Genomic DNA, 16,436 nt, shown 5'->3' with positions numbered 1-16,436 from the left:
TGTGTAGCAAAAGGCACCATGGATGCGGCGCGGGAGCAGCCAAAAAATCCATGGGCGCTTTTGCGTGGCGTCACATGTAGCCGACCGGAAGAGCCCTCGCCAGTCCTCATCCATCAGCAGCAGCCGCCGCTTGCTGCATCTGCATGCAAATGATCATCGTCTGACGAAAAGCCGGAGGCGTGTCCCCCCGGTCTCCGCGTAACGTCCACCGCCGCATCTCCTCCCTGGCGGGGCGTGCTGTGGTGTGGTGACCACAGCGCCACGCGCCGCCCGACCCACCACCGTGCCGACATCTGGCGGCACTCTGAGCCCACGGTCCAGGCCCACTCCCACTCCCACTCCCACTCCCGTGGCCTTCTTCCTTCCCAAGGCCCACGGCGCCATCCGACACGTTTCGGCCCATCCCAAGCTCTCTCCGTCAGCCTGGCGGACACATGGTTGGCAGGGGCGGCGTGGCGAGAGACGCCGCGGCTGCGGATGCGGAAGCCGACGCGCCTTCCGCGGGGTGCCTCCGCCCCGGCCGCAGGCAGGCGTCGCGGTCTCAGGGTCGCGTCACCGGTGCCGCCGTTGTCCGTCTGTCGGTTTGTGCGCCGCCGGCCTGCTCGTTTTCTTTTTGATTGGAGTTTCATTCCAAGCAGTGAGTGTCTGCGGTGGACAAATTAGTTTGTAATTACGCGGCGCCGCAGTATTCGATTAGCGATTCTTGTGGTACTTTCTACTGTTTGCATTTCGAGTTTGTATGCCAGTCGTTAAATTTGGTCGTGGAATACTGAGTACACATAGCATTGGGATCTTTTACTGGCGCCCTAGGCTTGCCTGTTGCGAGGATTGATGAATGCAGGTTTGGTCCCTAGTATATATGGTATTATATATGCAATCAGAGAGCCGGCTTGGATATTGCATTATACACCATAGCCCATAGGGGACCGGCTGCAAAATATTACTGTGGCAAGATTTGCTCAAATGCACGAAATAGAACAAAAATTTTTCAGAGTTACTTTTTATATAATGTCATCGCGAAACTCTTATCAAAGTGGAACTAGGAATTGCAGATTGGTTGTGGTGTTTCGGGCGTATATCTTTCTAGGACTAGTAAAATATTTCTCTCAACGACTGACATTTTACTTTCCCTCATGGTTTCGTAGAGATGTAAACATGGAGGTTTGGGAGGAAAAAGAAGATTGAAGTTAATATGGTGTGCCATTTTGGACTGCCCACAGATATGGTATGCCATATATTTGTGTCCCAGGGGACTACTATATTATTATTATGATACTAACTAATTGCACGGAATCCGCCGAGGCTTTATTTAATGTGAATTTATTGTCCTTTGCCTTCATTTTCTGCATGTCCTTTTGTCAACAAATGCCCAAGGACATTCCAAAACCAGGTGCTGCGGCAATTACTGCCATCACAGTTTGATACTCAGTGGTTCCTGAAATTGCATCCATACCTAGCATGTCAAATTTGACGCTACAAATCTGAAACAAAGAGGGAGAAATAGAACAGTAGAGGTTTGCATATAGCTGTTAGTATGTTTTACCCAGTTTCATACTAGGTTTTTCTTTAAAACTAATTTCTCATACCTCAAAGAGTGTGACGCCCTGAAAGCAACATGGTCACAAGCTTTTGCATAGAAAAATATAGTCTTGACTTTGGGTTCTCATGTATTGCTTAAGGCACCATACCTCTTGTATCTATCTACTAATTTTTATCGTGCACCGGTCTAAATTGTAGAGAAGTATAGGAATCACACCACACACCCAATGTGAGTGTGTGTGTTGTGTGTGTGTGTGGGGGGGGGGGTGTTGGATATATATAGCTAGAGTCACAATACAATACAAGGCAATTAGGCTATGGTTAATCACTATCATAATGTACATGATCCTGATGGATCCTTTCCTAATACAAGCATTCCTAATGAGTCTGGTATGTGGTAGGGGATGGCATGGTGTACAGAGGCGGAGGGGCGCCGTTTGAGCAGATATGTGGCAGCGGCCAGGGCTTCAGCCTAGTATGGTGGTGGCATGGAGGTGTGGAGCAGCAAAGTGCCGATGGTGTTGTTGATGGTATGAAGTATGTGTTCGGCTTTTCCATTTTGTTGGGAAGTATAGGGACAGGAGAGGCGCATGCTGATGACGCGGCTGGAGAGGAAATTTGTAGTGGCTTGGTTGAGGAACTCGGTGCCATTATCAGCCTAAAACGCTTTTGGGGTGATGCTGAACTGTGTATGAGCAAAAGCGATGAACTCAACAAGATGGCGATGAACCTTAGATTTGTGGCATAACATAAAAGTCATATAAAAAAGAGAAAAATCATCAAGCAATACAAGATAATATTTGAACCCTGAAGTGCTCAAAACAGGGGATGTCCATACATCACTATGAAGTAACTCGAAGGTAGATGTAGTGACAGACGTAGAACTACCGAATGGGAGCCTGGAGTGTCTGCCAAGTTGACATGCATGGCACAGAGACCGCGACTGCTTATTACATGAGATGACATACGTTCTATAGGATGGCGAGGGCGGAAGGACCCGGATGTCCAAGACGATGATGCCAGAGCGTGGCCGAGGTGGCAAGGCTGCAGGTGGGCGGTGACGTGGGGGTGATGGTTTAGAGATCCTCGCCACTATTGCAGTGATGAATCACGCGAGCATCAAATTCAATGGAACATGAATTGTCGTGAGCGAATTGACGGACAAAAAGAAGATTGCGCACTAGAGCAGGAGCAACAAGGACATTGTTAAGGTGGAAGGTAGTGTTGGCTGCCGACAAGGTAGAAGTGCCACGGCAGGAAATAGGAATGTTACAACCATTACCAACAGTAATGAAAGAGTGGGAGTGAGGGAGGCGGGAGTGTAGTATACTATCCGAGGGAGAAATGTGTGTACACACGCCTATGTTGAGGACCTAGGAGTTTGAACCCTAGAGTAACAACTGGTTTAGGGCGTTAGCAAGCCTAGCTTGATTCCAGGGACCAGACGAGCGGCGCCATTGAAGTACTGCACTGGGGCGAATGTAGTGTGGGCCTGCCAGGAGGGGGGATGCCTAGGACTCTAGGGCCACTATGGGGGCACCACTATTGCTGGTAGCCGTCCCATTGCTGCTGTTGGCCACCCTGAGGGGAGAAGATCTAGGGGCCAGCTGGCTGGGAAGGGCTGCGGCTGCCACTCTGGGATGAGCCGCCACCACCACCATGACCCTTCTGCTGATTGCGATAGCTGTCGCCATTGTCGGGGCAAGTGCCTTGGCTGCTGCCAGTGTTGCCCGACTGGTCGCCTAGAGGCAGGGACTGCCCTTGGACGCATGGCAGGTGGAGCCGCAGGAGGAGTGCCGGCGAGGAGGGTGGTCTGGGAGGTGACCTGGCGTCCTGGCCCTCGTTGCTCGTTGGCAAGGCAAAGCTCCTTGAGGACAAGCTTTTCACGGGCAGTGGCAATGTCTGGCAGCGGATTGGAATCCGTGGTGTTGTCGTCGCCTCGTCGGTGCTGGAAAAGTGGGAGTTGAGGCCACGCAACAGGTTGAGGACGAGCTGCAATTCAATGACGGTGTGGCCGACATCACGCAAAGCATCGACCGTCGTCTTCATCTTCTAGCAGTAGGCGTTGATAGAGAGGTCACCCTCAGTCATTGAGTGGAATTCGTGACTCAGGAAGACGGCGCGAGAGGCCTTGTTCGCCTGTTAGATGCCGGAGATCACCGTCCACGTCTGTCGAGCGGTTTGATCCGGGGCCTTAGCGAGATTGAGGACGTCGTCCCCGACGGTGCTGAGGAGCCAGTTGCGGACACAGGTGTCGGTGGCAGCCCAGGCCGTGTTGGTAGGGTGCGCCTCCTGTGTGCCATCGATGTGCAGGAGAAGGTCGAATTTGCCACAGTGGGAGAGGAGGAAGGATGACCAGCAAGTGAACGCTTCATCTCGAGGTGATTTGCACATGGGATTTGACTGAGATGGTGGCGTAGGGGGGAATGGTGAAGACGGCCGATGCTGAGGCCAAGGAGGAGAAGTCGGTAGTAAGAGGAGTTGTCATGGTGGCAGTGTGGCAAGGAGGACTAGTGTCGAGGGGTGGGAGGGGAGGGCGCGACCAGGGAGGTGGCGCAACGACGGGAAGAGTGGGCGAGCGAGTGGACCTAGGCCCGGACTCGTGATACCATGTAGAGAAGTATAGGAATCACACCACACCCAATGTGTGTGTGTGTGTGGGGGGGGGTGCTGGATATATATAGCCAGAGTCACGGTACAATACAAGGCAACTAGGCTATGATTAATCACTATCCTAATATACATAATCCTGTTGGATCCTTTCCTAATACCAGCATTCCTAATGAGTCATTTCATAATACAAATCCAGATCAACTTACCATTGAAATAAAGCGATTTCACACTTTTAGTCCAACCCGGGGTAGGGGGTGGGGGCTAGGGCAACGTTGGGCAACAACACAGGACAGGGGAGGTCGATGGCGAGGAGAGAGGGAGATAGGGGAAGGAGCAATAGCTCTGTTCTTGCTTAAGACTAGAATGATTACATCTCCCCTATATTTATAGTCCTATAGGACTTGTGTTCCAAGCAAGCTATGGGAGAAGTCCTTATCGAGTGAACTCCCCATTCCTTAACAAACCAATCTCCTATCTTAACAAATCTAATCTTATTCCTGAATCCAAGATCCTAATTTAATTTTCTATTTATTCTTAATTCTACCAATTATTCCGAACCTTCTGGGTGAAGGAGACAGAGATGGCGCCAAGGTCGGCCCTCCTGGCACGCAGATGCCCTCCTTGTGGCGTGTTGGACCAGGCCGTGGCTAGCCATGACCCTCCGCTGGGCCTCGCTTGGCCTTCTGTCCCGGTGCGCGAGCCCATAATCAGGTGTGTGACACACATTTTGAAGTCTCGTCTTTTTCTAAATTTTTATATATATAAAGAGTGGCTACCTCTGACCAACTACAAAGGTCTCACACCAGAAAGCAGAGTGTACTTGAATACTCAAAGTTTGCATTCAAAATCCCATGGTGGCACAGTGATGGAAAGGCTTTCAGCGCTGGTTCTGGATGGTGACCCAGCATACCCAGCGTCCTTGTCGACCATCTCTGAGACACTTGCAAAGTTTAACTTCAAAGGTGCATGTAGATTTTGAACCATTCCATTTTGGAACCCCTTTTCCTTTTCTGCATTTTTGTTCTAAAAAATGAAGTGTGTTCTAGAAGAAAAAGGAAGTCAATAGGCACAGTATTCAATTCAAGAAATCTGAATTCTTTTATAAAACTGAGGAATCTGTATATCGAACTAACTCTTATTATTTTCCCTGAAAAAAGAATTCCTATATATGTTAGTTGTGGTATCATATTTGCCGTCTGTATGATTCCTGAAGGTAATGGGGGAGAAACATGTTGCCCTAGATCTATTTTTGGCAATATTTAAAGGATTCCTTCTCTTGACAAAGAAGTAGAGGAACTCAAATCCTCTACCCTAAAAATCAATCTACACTTACTATATGATATTCAAGGGGCTTCTGTAGCATATTAGACGTACAGTAGGATGCATTGGATTCAAATTATTACATATACTGATTGAACTTCAAGTCGATCTTACCAGTAAGAGTTTATATTCAGAGCTCTGTTATTTTAAGAATTTCTCACCTCTCCTCGGTAGTTAGAGTGTCTAGCTCAGTAGGGTCACCTTGTGTGGTTCTATCACCGGCGCGATTGTAATCCTTGAAACGGTTGGGGGGCGCGTGTGCGCGCGTGTGGTTGTGAGGTGTTCTTCGGGCTTTGCCCTTTATTCTCATATTAATGTAATGAAGCCTAGCTCTCTTGCGCTTTTGAGGGGAAAAAAGAATTTCTCACCTATCCCAAACTTACCGTTCTAGGGTTATTCCTCCTTGTTGACAGCAATGTGTTCTTGTGACGATGAAGAGTCACTTTCCAAATATATGAACCGTGCACGCTTCCATGTGCTGAAGCCACTGGACAGAAGAAGCTTCAGCATTCTGTGGCACCAAGCATGTTGGCTGTTGATCTCCCTGTACAGGTGAGCAGGAAGCACACCTCCATACCCACACACTCGGCTAGAGGTAGAAGAAACAACAGCTCTTATTAAAAAAAAAACGAACAGCAGCTCTGCTGCTCCACGAACCACTTTTCAAATAAGCTTTTGCGTAGAGTGCCTACCAGTCTTGACTTTGGGTTCTCATGTATTGCTTAAGTCACCATATCTCTTGTATCTACTCCCTCCATACCAAATTATAGGTCATTCTAAGAGTCTTGGAAAGTCAAAACATCTCAAATTTGATCAAAATTATAGAAAGAATTACAAAGATTTATGACATCAAATAGATATACTATAGTTGGTACCGTAAATGTTACTCCCTCCGATCCGATTTATCTGGCGTACGAGCGTTTTTGAAATCGGCCACAATACCTGGCGGGCGGTAGTACCAAGGTTATATGATCATTACTCCGGCGACGCATGCTGCATGCATGCAGCTGAACCGCTGCGCTAGGTAGTGTATACTCTCACGTCCGTGCCCTTCTATACACTTGTTGATTGCTCCACCTGAATAAAGAACGATTTAGCTGCCGGCGGTGTGATGGTATTCGAGGCGCAGCGAAGCACGACAGTAAATAAGTGTGCGTGCCTCCAGCCTCTATAGCCTCCTTGGTATCTGGTATATGGCCTCGTACGCCAGATAAATCGGAATGGAGGGAGTATTTTCTTATCGTATAAATTTAGTCAAACTTGAGATGCCTTGACTTTCCAAGAATCTTGGAATGACTTAGGCCAGTCTCAGTGGGGGTTTCACCAGGATGTCATGCACATTTATTAGAGCGCCATGTCAGTAAAATTGCACTTTTTGCATGAAACGAAGAGGAGAGAGACGGAAGTAGTTTAACCATGGTGAAACCCCGCGGGCGTTGTTTCCCACGCGGTGAAACGAGATGAAATCCCCCACTGAGGGCTAAATCGTTTCACCATCTTGCATGTGATCCAATCATTTTGCAGTAATTAAATGCTTTGCTTAGCCTTGGAAACAACAAAGTGAAATGCTTCATTGCTGGGGTTATTTCATATATGGTTTCATTTTAATCTTGATGACGTGTTGGTATGTGAAACCGTGCAGTGACACTGTCCATTGAGACTAGCCTTATAATTTAGGATGGAGGGAATATCTACTAATTCTTATTGTCAACCAGTCCAAATACAGGTCAACCTAACATTGAAATAAAGCGATTTCACACATTTTGAAGCCCCAACCTTTTTTTTATATAGAGTGCCTGCCTCTGACCAACTAAGGTCTCACTCCAGAAAGCAGACTGTACATCCTTAACAAATACTCAAAGTTTGCCTTCAAAATCCCATGGTGGCACAGTGATGGAAAGGCTTTCCGCGCTGGTTGTGGATGTTTACCCAGCATCCTTGTTGACCATCTCTGAGACGCTTGCTTAGTTGAGTTTAGAGGTGTATGCAGATCTTGAAGCATTCCATTTTCTGCATTTTTTTCTAAAAAAATGAGGTGTGTTTGTGAGATAACCTGGTGCACTTTCCAGCCTTTTGCAGTAGCTGCACACTCCACTATACACTTAAAAAGGGGTCTACTGCATAGCAACTTTTGAAGTGTACAGTCCACTGACTCTGTGCAGCAGCAACTTTTAAAGTGAGTTCACTCTGTAGCAGTAGCAGGTGTAGCTGTAGTTGATTAAGAGTTGTGTATACATCAGCTTGTTTAGTAATGGAAAAAAGCAGTTCAGTTTGCTGCATATTCAGAGATGCATAGCTGCTGCTCGGGTTGTGTGTGTGTGTGTGCGCACTGTGTTCTCACCCTTTCTTGTACTCTTGCCGTGAGTGAGTGTGGTGTGGTGCTGGTGAGTGATTGCTCACCTGTGCAGGGAGATTGAGGTCCGATTGCGCGAAGAAGGCGAAGGCGCAGCAGCTGCGGCGGGAGTACAACAACCCGGCGTTCCGCGAGGAGGTGGTGGAGGATTTCTCACTCTGGCTGTAGTCAATCGTCAATTAGCTGGCGGCGCATAGCGTCACCATCGACAAGGAGGAGGAGGAGGTTCCAAGTTCATGCGCGTCGTGCCGCCCAAGTACACCTAAATCTCTCCATCGAGACGATGCTGGACATGTCGACCCTCACCATTGAGGACTTGACTGGGTGCTTGCGGGCGGTGGACGAAGAACGCTCGGGGGCTACTGCGACAGCGGATAGCGGCAAGTTGCTGCCGACCGATGAGTGGGTGGTGCGGATGAAGGAGAAGCAGTCCGGGTGAGGCTCCTCCAGTCGCAGCGGCAATGGCAAGCACCACGGCAAGGTCCCACAGAAGGAGCTCGACCCCAACGCTTGCCGGCGCTGTGGGAACCCCAAGGAGAAGGTGGAGGCGCATCTCGCGCTGGTTCCAGTTATTACATACTGAATGAACTTCAAGTCAATCTTACCGGTAAGAGTTTATATGTCGATCTTACCGGTAAGAGTTTATATTCAGAGCTCTATTATTTTAAGAATTTCTCACCTCTCCGCGGTAGTTACAGTGTCTAGAGTGTCACCGGTGCGATTGTAATCCAACGGTTGGTCTTAATGTAATGAAGCACAGCTCTCCTGCGTTTCTGAGGGAAAAAAAGAATTTTGTCACCTATCCCAAACTCACCGTTCCATGGTTATTCTTCCTTGTTGACAGCAATGTGTTCTTGTGACGATGAAGAGCCACTTTCCAAATATATGAACCTGGGTGCATGCTTCCATGTGCTGAAGCCACTGGACAGAAGAAGTTTCAGCATTCTGTGGCACCAAGCATGTTGGTCGTTGATCTCCCAGTACAGGTGAGCAGCAAGCACACCTCCACACCCACACACTCACTCAGCTAGAGGTAGGAGATGAGCACACACATGCGCGCACACGCACCCCCCCCCCCCCCCCCCACACACACACACGAACTACTTTTCAAATACAAGCTTTTGCATAGAGTGCCTACCAGTCTTGACTTTGGGTTCTCATGTATTGCTTAAGTCACCATATCTCTTGTATCTGTCTACTAACTTTTATTGTGCACCAGTCCAGATACAGGTCAACTTACCATTGAAATAAAGCGATTTCACACATTTTGATGCCTCGTCTTTTTCTTTTTTTATATAGAGTGCTTACCTCTGACCAACTACGAAGGTCTCACACCAGAAAGCAGACTGTACATCCTTAACAAATAGTCAAATACTCCAAGTTTGCTTTGAAATCCCATGTTGGCACAGTGATGGAAAGGCTTTCCGCGCTGGTTCTGGATGGTGACCCAGCATCCTTGTCGACCATCTCGGAGACGCTTGCAAAGTTGAGCTTCTGAGGTGCATGCAGATCTTGAAGCATTCCATTTTGGAACCCCTTTTCCTTCTCTGCATTTTTTTCTAAAAAAATGAAGTGTGTTTGTGAGATAATCTGCTGCACTCTCCAGCCTTTTGCAGCAGCTGCACACTCCACTATACACTTTAAAAGGGGCCTTCTGCGTAGCAACTTTTAAAGTGTACAGTCCACTGACTCTGTGCAGCAGCAACTTTTAAAGTGTACAGTTCACTCTGTAGCAGTAGCAGGTGTAGCTGTAGTTGATTAAGAGTTGTGTATATATCAGCTTGTTTAGTAATGGAAAAAAACAGTTCAGTTTGCTGCATATTCAGAGCTGCATAGCTGCTGCTTGGGTTGTGTGTGTGTGCGCACTGTGTTCTCACCCTTTCTTGTACCTCTTGGCATGAGTGAGTGTGGTGTGGTGCTGGTGAGCTGATTGCTCACCTGTGCATGGAGGTTGAGGGCCGAGGCTTCATTTAATGTGATTTTCTTGTGCACCAGTCCAAATACGGGTCAACTTACCATTGAAATAAAGAGATTTCACAGATTTTAATTCTGTCTTTTTCTAAATTTATTATTATATAAAGAGTGCCTACCTCTGCCCCATGAAGATCTCACACCAGAAAGCAGATTGCACTCCTTAATAGTCAAAAGTTCGCCTTCAAAATACCTTCGTGACAGAATGATGGAAAGGCTTTCAGCGCTGGTTCTGGATAGTGACCCAACATCCTTGTCGACCATCTCTGAGACGCTCGCAAAATTTAACTTCAAAGGTGAATGTCGATCTTAAAGCATTCCATTTTGGAACCCCTTTTCCTTTTCTGCATTTTTGTTCTAAAAAATGGAGTGTGTTCTAGAGGGAAAAAGGAAGTCAATAGGCACAATATTCATTTCAAGATATCTGAAATCTTTTATAAAACTGAGGAACCTGTATATCGAACTAACTCTTTTTATTTTCCCTGAAAAAAGAATTCCTATATATGTTAGCTGTGGTATCATATTTGCAGTCTGTATGATTCCTGAAGCTGATGGGGGAGAAACATGTTGACCTAGATCTATTTTGACAATATTTAAATGATTCCTTCTCTTGACAAAGAAGTAGAGGAACTCAGATCCTCAGACCTAAAAATTAATCTACACCTACTATATGATATTCAAGGGTCCTTTGTAGCATATTATGTTTCAAGGATGTTTGGTGTCTTTTCCTATTTGTGAGTGCTTGCTTTGATTCCGATCTACAGTTATCTGAATATTCCATTTGTTCCATATCATAAATTTAGGTATATGATATGACGCTTTAGATTCCAATCTCTGAATATTCCATTCTGTCGTGTATTGTAAGTTTGGTTGTACTATGTAACGCTTTAGATTCTGATTTCTGAATATTCCATTATCTTGTATATAATAAGTTTGAATGTATAGTAGGATGCATTGGATTCCAATTTCTGAGGATTCTATTTTGTCATAAATCATAAGTTTGGGCGTAGAGTATGACACTTTGATTCCAATTTCTGAGTATTCCAGTTTGTCGTATATCATAAGTTTGGGTTTATGGTATGGTGCTTTAGATTTCAATCTCTGAATATAACATTTTGTCATGTATCATATGCTTGATTGTATAGTATGACAGTTTAAGTTCAATTTCTGAATGTATCATATGCTTAGGAGTCTAATTCAAAATTATGTGTTGGGCCTATTTGTCAAGTGTAGTGTCCATTAATTGTAGAACAGTGCTACATACACTGTGGTATGAATTTCCCAAATATTTTAATTTTATTACCTTTATCGCTGCATAGTTTTCCCCTTCCAAACAGTAGGAGTGGCCCTGGATTTCGTAAAACGTGGGGCTGCTAAAGAAGCGGAGCTTGATTTGGTATTGGTGGAGGTTAATCTTAACAATATGGCACCAGGCACTTCAGCAAACTCTGATCTGCTCCATTATTGCATACTGAATCAACTTCAAGTCCCTCTTACTGATAAGAGTTTATATTCAGAGCTCTATTATTTTAAGAATTTCTCATCTATCCCATATACTCTCTGTTCCAGGGTTATTCCTTTTTGTTGACAGCTATGTGTTCTAGTGACGATGAAGAGGCACTTTACAAATGTATGAACATGGGAGCATGCTTCCATGTGCTGAAGCCACTAGACAGAAGAAGCTTCAGCATTCTGTGGCACCAAGCACTAGAACACAAGTCTAAAAAGGCAGCACCTCAAGGACCAACTCCTAATAGTTACAAAAATTGAATGGTTTCATCATCTGCTGAAAAGCCCAAGGAAGTGCTTATCCTAGAGAGAAACGATTTATCCAATCCTGAAAGCAATGGATATGAAGAGCCAAAGAAGTGGAATCGGATCACATGGACCATTGAGCTACATGAAAAGTCCTTGGAGGCTGTCGAAGCTCTTGGGGGGATGAGTGTAAGTATAGCTCATACCTACACATGGCTTCAAATCTGAATTAGCTATTTGTTATTTTATTAGCTAAAACATGACCATGCGCTGTTTATTATCTTTGGGTAGCTGACAGATGCTACACCTGAGGGGATCCTCTACCTGATGAATATATAGGGTTTAACTGCGAAGCATATAGACGGCCATCTCCAAGTGGGTGATTAATTGATTATTTTTACCGAAGGCCCCATCCACTAAAGCTTCCTTATAAGCTTGATTTCTAATATTGGAGCCTTCAAGGGAAGCACTAATTTTGTTACCTTGAAACATTCAAAACAATGAAGAGAAAGACATCATTTAGGATAGTTGTGATTAAGCAGCACAAGTTGACAACTTGTTCGCTCGCTCGTATCTTTTCTATTGGCATTAAAAGTCTTCTCCACCCTCTGTTTGGCGTATTTTTGTCTCACACTTCCGTGGTCTTTAGTATCCATTAGTTCAAAGCATTTTTGTTGGCATGTGTGTGTGTGTCACACTTCCATCGTCTTTAGTATCCATTAGTTCAAAGCATTTTTGTTGGCACTTCTGTGTGTTTGTGTGTGTGTTTTACCCTTGTGGGATCTATATGCATTCTGGTAATTTATTGGTGGAATCTGAAAAATCAGCACCCGTCCTTCCTGTTTCTAGCTTCATCTGGCTGATAACATGCCTTAACCTTTTTATGTGTGTGTGTGGGTGAGGGATGGTCTTAACCTTATGTTACCCTTCCCTTGGTACCCCAAGGACCTTAAACTATTCACCTCTTTGAATTCCATTTAGCTCTTGACACCTATGGCTGAACTGATCTCATATGGTGTTCTTTTTGCTAAAATGCCACTTTAAATTGCTGTATTAGTTTGACCTTTAATACTGTGACCTAACGTTGTCCCTTTCTAGACAATTTCTCCTCAAATGTGATATAGAAACATCAATTGCGCCACCGAAATGCAAAGCAAGGAGGACAGCGCCAAGAGAATGCCAGCAGAAATCCAATTCCTGAGCTGATGATATCAGCGCATGATGAAGCCACTTCTGAATCCATCACACCCAGAGTTGAGATAGACGGGGAAGTGTACCCCTTAAGGCTGTGGACAAAGATGAAGAAAAGGTCAGTGGACACAGCGGCTCTGAAGACTGACATGTACACATGCACATCTGGAACTATAGAGAGGACACGTAGTCTGTGTGTGTGTGGGATAAGTATGAAAATAACCTGCAGAGAATATTCTCTGAGACAAAGAAATGTTGGCAAATCATGAGTGAACATCACTGGCCTGGGAAGAACAATATTGCTATCACAGATGAAGGGGATCCAAATGAAGCTACCAGGTGATCGAGTCAGGCAGAATGGTTATGCTTGAACGGTGCATCCATAGAAATATCTGGTTCAAGCAGCTTTACAAGTGATCAAGTGGGAGAGAATAATCGTGCCGAAACTGACAGAGACAATAACATCGTGGGGAGCATTGATTTCCTTAGGTATCATGAGAATTGGTCTGCATGAATAATTGAAGATTAAGCGTCCTGTTAACTTGTTTGTCGTGCTATTTATTTACCATTTTATCCTCCTTACTGTGTGCTGGTGAACTAGGTTATGGTGTATCCATAGAAAGCTCTGGTTCAAGCAGCCTGTTAGCAAGTGGTCAAGTGGGAGAGAACAATCATTCTGAAGCTGCCAGAGCCATTGACAATGTGGGGAACATTAATTTGCTTGAAGGTATTATCGATGTTGATTTGCTTGAAGATTAAGCGCTCTGTTAAGTAGTCTGCCTTGCTGATACCTTACCTTTTTGTCGTTTATTTTTTGTGCTGGTGAAATAGCTTACCGTGCATACTTAGGAACCTCTGGTTCAGGCAGCCTGTTAACAAGTGATCGAGTCAGGCAGAACGGTTATGCTGAAGCTACCAGGGACAATAACAACTTGGGGAGCACTAATTTGCCTCAAGGTATCATGAACATTGATCTGCTCTAAGATTAAGTGTCTTGTTAACTAGTTTGTGTTGCTAATACCTTATTTACCTTTTTTACTCCTCCTTTGTTAATATATAGAACTGCAGTTTAATATGATGGCTTCTCTTTAAAAAGAACTTATTTACCTATTTATCCTCCTTTTCTGTGTGTTGGTGAAATAGTTATGGTGCATTCACAGAAATCTCTGGTTCAAGCAACATGTTAATGACTAATCAAGCAGGAGAGAACAATTGCACTGAATTTGCTAGAGACAATGACCATATGGAGAACATTAATTTGCTTGAAGGTATCGTGTGGCAGATAATCTACTGCACTCACCCCTTACTTTTAAAGTGCACAGTGCACATCCAGTAGTAGCAGCTGCACCCTGCTGGACACACTTACTTTTTAAGTGCACAGTGAACATGCAGTAGCAGCAGCTACACCCTTCTGCACACACTTATTTTTTAAGTGCATGGAGCACATCCCACTTTTAAAGTGCACATAGCAGGTGCATTAAGTTGTGTACATATCAGGGTGTTTAGTATATGGAAAAAGTAGTTCAGTTTGCCACAATTCAGAGCAGTTGTGCTGCTGCTTGTGCTGTGCTTGTGTAGTTGTGTGCTCTCTGTTCTCACCCTTTCTTCAACCTCCAGCCGTGAGTGTGGTGTGGTACTGGTGAGCTAATTGCTCACGTGTGTAGGGAGTCGGAGGGCCAACAAGTGGTATCAGAGCCTAGGCTGTTGTTGCTTGGCTGATCACCGGCAATGGTAGGCGAGGATTGAGCAGCGAATGGTGGAGCAAAGTTTCCGCCGCCACGCCAGGAGCTCATCGTGCGTAGGGCCGTGCGGGATGTTAGTGAGGCTAACTGGTTGGTCCTAACATGCACAAACTATGACGAGTGGGTGGTGACCATGAAAGTCAAGCTCATAGCTCGGAGGCTCTGGAAAGTCATCAACTAGAGCACGGAGGATGAAGAAGACTGCTCAGTGCTACAGGCCATCTTGGCTGCCGTGTCTATGGAGTACCAGCAGCTACTAGGGTAGGACTCCACCAAGGAAGCTAGGGATGCCCTCAAGGCCATGCGCATCGGGTCTGATCGCGCAAAGAAGGCCAAGGCGCAACAGCTGCAGCAGGAGTACGACGCGCTGGCGTTCAGCGACAGGGAGGCAGTGGAGGATTTCTCCCTCCCGTTATAGTCACTTGTCAGTGCTGGCGACGCATGGTTTCACCATCGACGATGAGGAAGCAGTCTCCAAGTACCTACGCGTCGTGTCGCCCAAGTACACCTAGATGACGCTCTCCATCGAGACACTGATTGATATGTCCACCCTCACAATTGAGGATGTGATTAGGCGCTTGCGGGCTGTGGACGACTGCGCAGAGGCGACTACGACACAGGCCAGCGGCAAGTTGCTACTGACCGAGTGGGTGGCCCATATGCGAGAGAAGCAGTTCGGCGGAGGCTCCTCCAGCCGTGGTGGTGACGCCAAGTGCCGCGGCAAGACCCCGCAGAAGAAGAACGACGACAAGCCCTTGGGGAAGACTACTTGTTGGCGCTGTGGGAAGACTCCCGTTGGGCCAAGGAGTGCAAGAACCCGAAGAAGGAGAAGAAGGAAGAGGCGCATGTCGCACAGGTGGACGACGATGAGCCTACTCTCTTTATGGTGATGTTCTGTGTGCTGCATGATGTTGAGCTAGAGTTGGAGGCAGAGGAGGAGGTGGTAGCTGCAAAGCAGGGGAAGGTATCGCAGGCCATCCACCTTGATGAGTTACACGCCCAAGTCCACCTTGGACGAGTGGGCGGTGGCATGGAGCAGAAGTGGTACATGGACTCCGGTGCTAGCAATCACATGACCGGCTCCAAGGAGGCCATGTTTGATCTCGACGGCGGCGTGACGGGGTTGGTGAAGTTCGGTGATGGCTCGAAGGTAGAGGTTCGAGGCCATGGCATCATCATCTTCTGATGCCAGAACGAGGAACACTGTGTGCTGCAGATGTCTGCGAAGTGCTCGTCAAGAGCAGTGTGCTGAGGATTCAGTATCGAGAGAACGTCTTCTCACCAATGTACAACGCTGTCGTAACTGGTTGTACACTTGTACTTGCTCGATTTGAAGGTGGAGCAGCCGGTGTGCTTGGCGGCATGGCACACCGAGGAGCCGTGGCTATGGCATGCGTGATTTGGGTACTTCAGCTACGATGTGATCGGATGGTTGGAGAAGATGGTGCGAGGGTTGCCCCACATCGAGCACGCTGGTGAGCTGTGTGACTGTTGCCTGGCGAGAAAGCAGAGGAGGCAGCCATTTCCAAAGGCGGCGCTACTTCTTGCTGCTCATGGACAACTGCAGCCAGGCTCATCAAGCAGTTCCAGGCGTGGGCTAAGGTGGACTTTGGAAAGAAGCTGCACGTGCCGAGGACGGATCTTGGAGGCATGCACCTCCTTGGGTGCATCCTTGGCAGCATCTCGAGCCCTGGGCTGACGCTGGTAGTGTCAGCCCCACATGACATCCGCCCTAAAAATCAATCTACACCTACTATATGATATTCAAGGGGCTTCTATAGCATATTATGTTTCAAGGAAGTTTGGTATCTTTTCCTATTTGTGAGTGCTTGGCTGCTTGCTTGATTCCGAGCTATGGTTATTAGAATATTGCATTTGTTGCATATCATAAATTTAGGTATATGATATGATGTTTTAGGTTCCAATCTCTGAATATTCCATTTTGTCGTCTA

At 46.4% G+C, this 16,436-nt stretch overlaps 1 protein-coding gene across 33 annotated transcripts in view; it reads left to right on the top strand.

The window, feature by feature from the left end:
• LOC110431236 overlaps nt 385-16,436 on the top strand; it is a 37,955-nt gene continuing 21,903 nt past the window's right edge. The window contains exons 1-12 of one of the 33 annotated variants that reach the window (XM_021450072.1): nt 385-637; nt 1,146-1,225; nt 1,941-2,069; nt 4,724-8,432; nt 8,670-8,811; nt 9,125-10,092; nt 11,366-11,740; nt 11,843-11,926; nt 12,650-13,231; nt 13,344-13,469; nt 13,574-13,699; nt 13,886-14,010. In XM_021450072.1, coding sequence (XP_021305747.1) covers nt 13,923-14,010 — 88 coding nt within the window. In that variant the 5' untranslated portion in view covers nt 385-637; nt 1,146-1,225; nt 1,941-2,069; ... (7 more) ...; nt 13,574-13,699; nt 13,886-13,922. Of the gene's footprint in view, nt 638-1,145; nt 1,226-1,940; nt 2,070-4,723; nt 8,433-8,669; nt 10,093-11,365; nt 11,741-11,842; nt 13,232-13,343; nt 13,470-13,573; nt 13,700-13,885; nt 14,011-16,436 lie in introns of all 33 variants that reach the window. The other 32 variants (XM_021450070.1, XM_021450073.1, XM_021450069.1 and 29 more) reach the window with 32 other exon arrangements.

The sequence above is a fragment of the Sorghum bicolor genome, chromosome 10 (genome assembly GCF_000003195.3).
Source record: "Sorghum bicolor cultivar BTx623 chromosome 10, Sorghum_bicolor_NCBIv3, whole genome shotgun sequence".
NCBI lineage: Eukaryota > Viridiplantae > Streptophyta > Magnoliopsida > Poales > Poaceae > Sorghum > Sorghum bicolor.
Note: the sequence above shows the minus strand (reverse complement) of the source record. Positions and strands in the feature narration are given on the sequence as shown.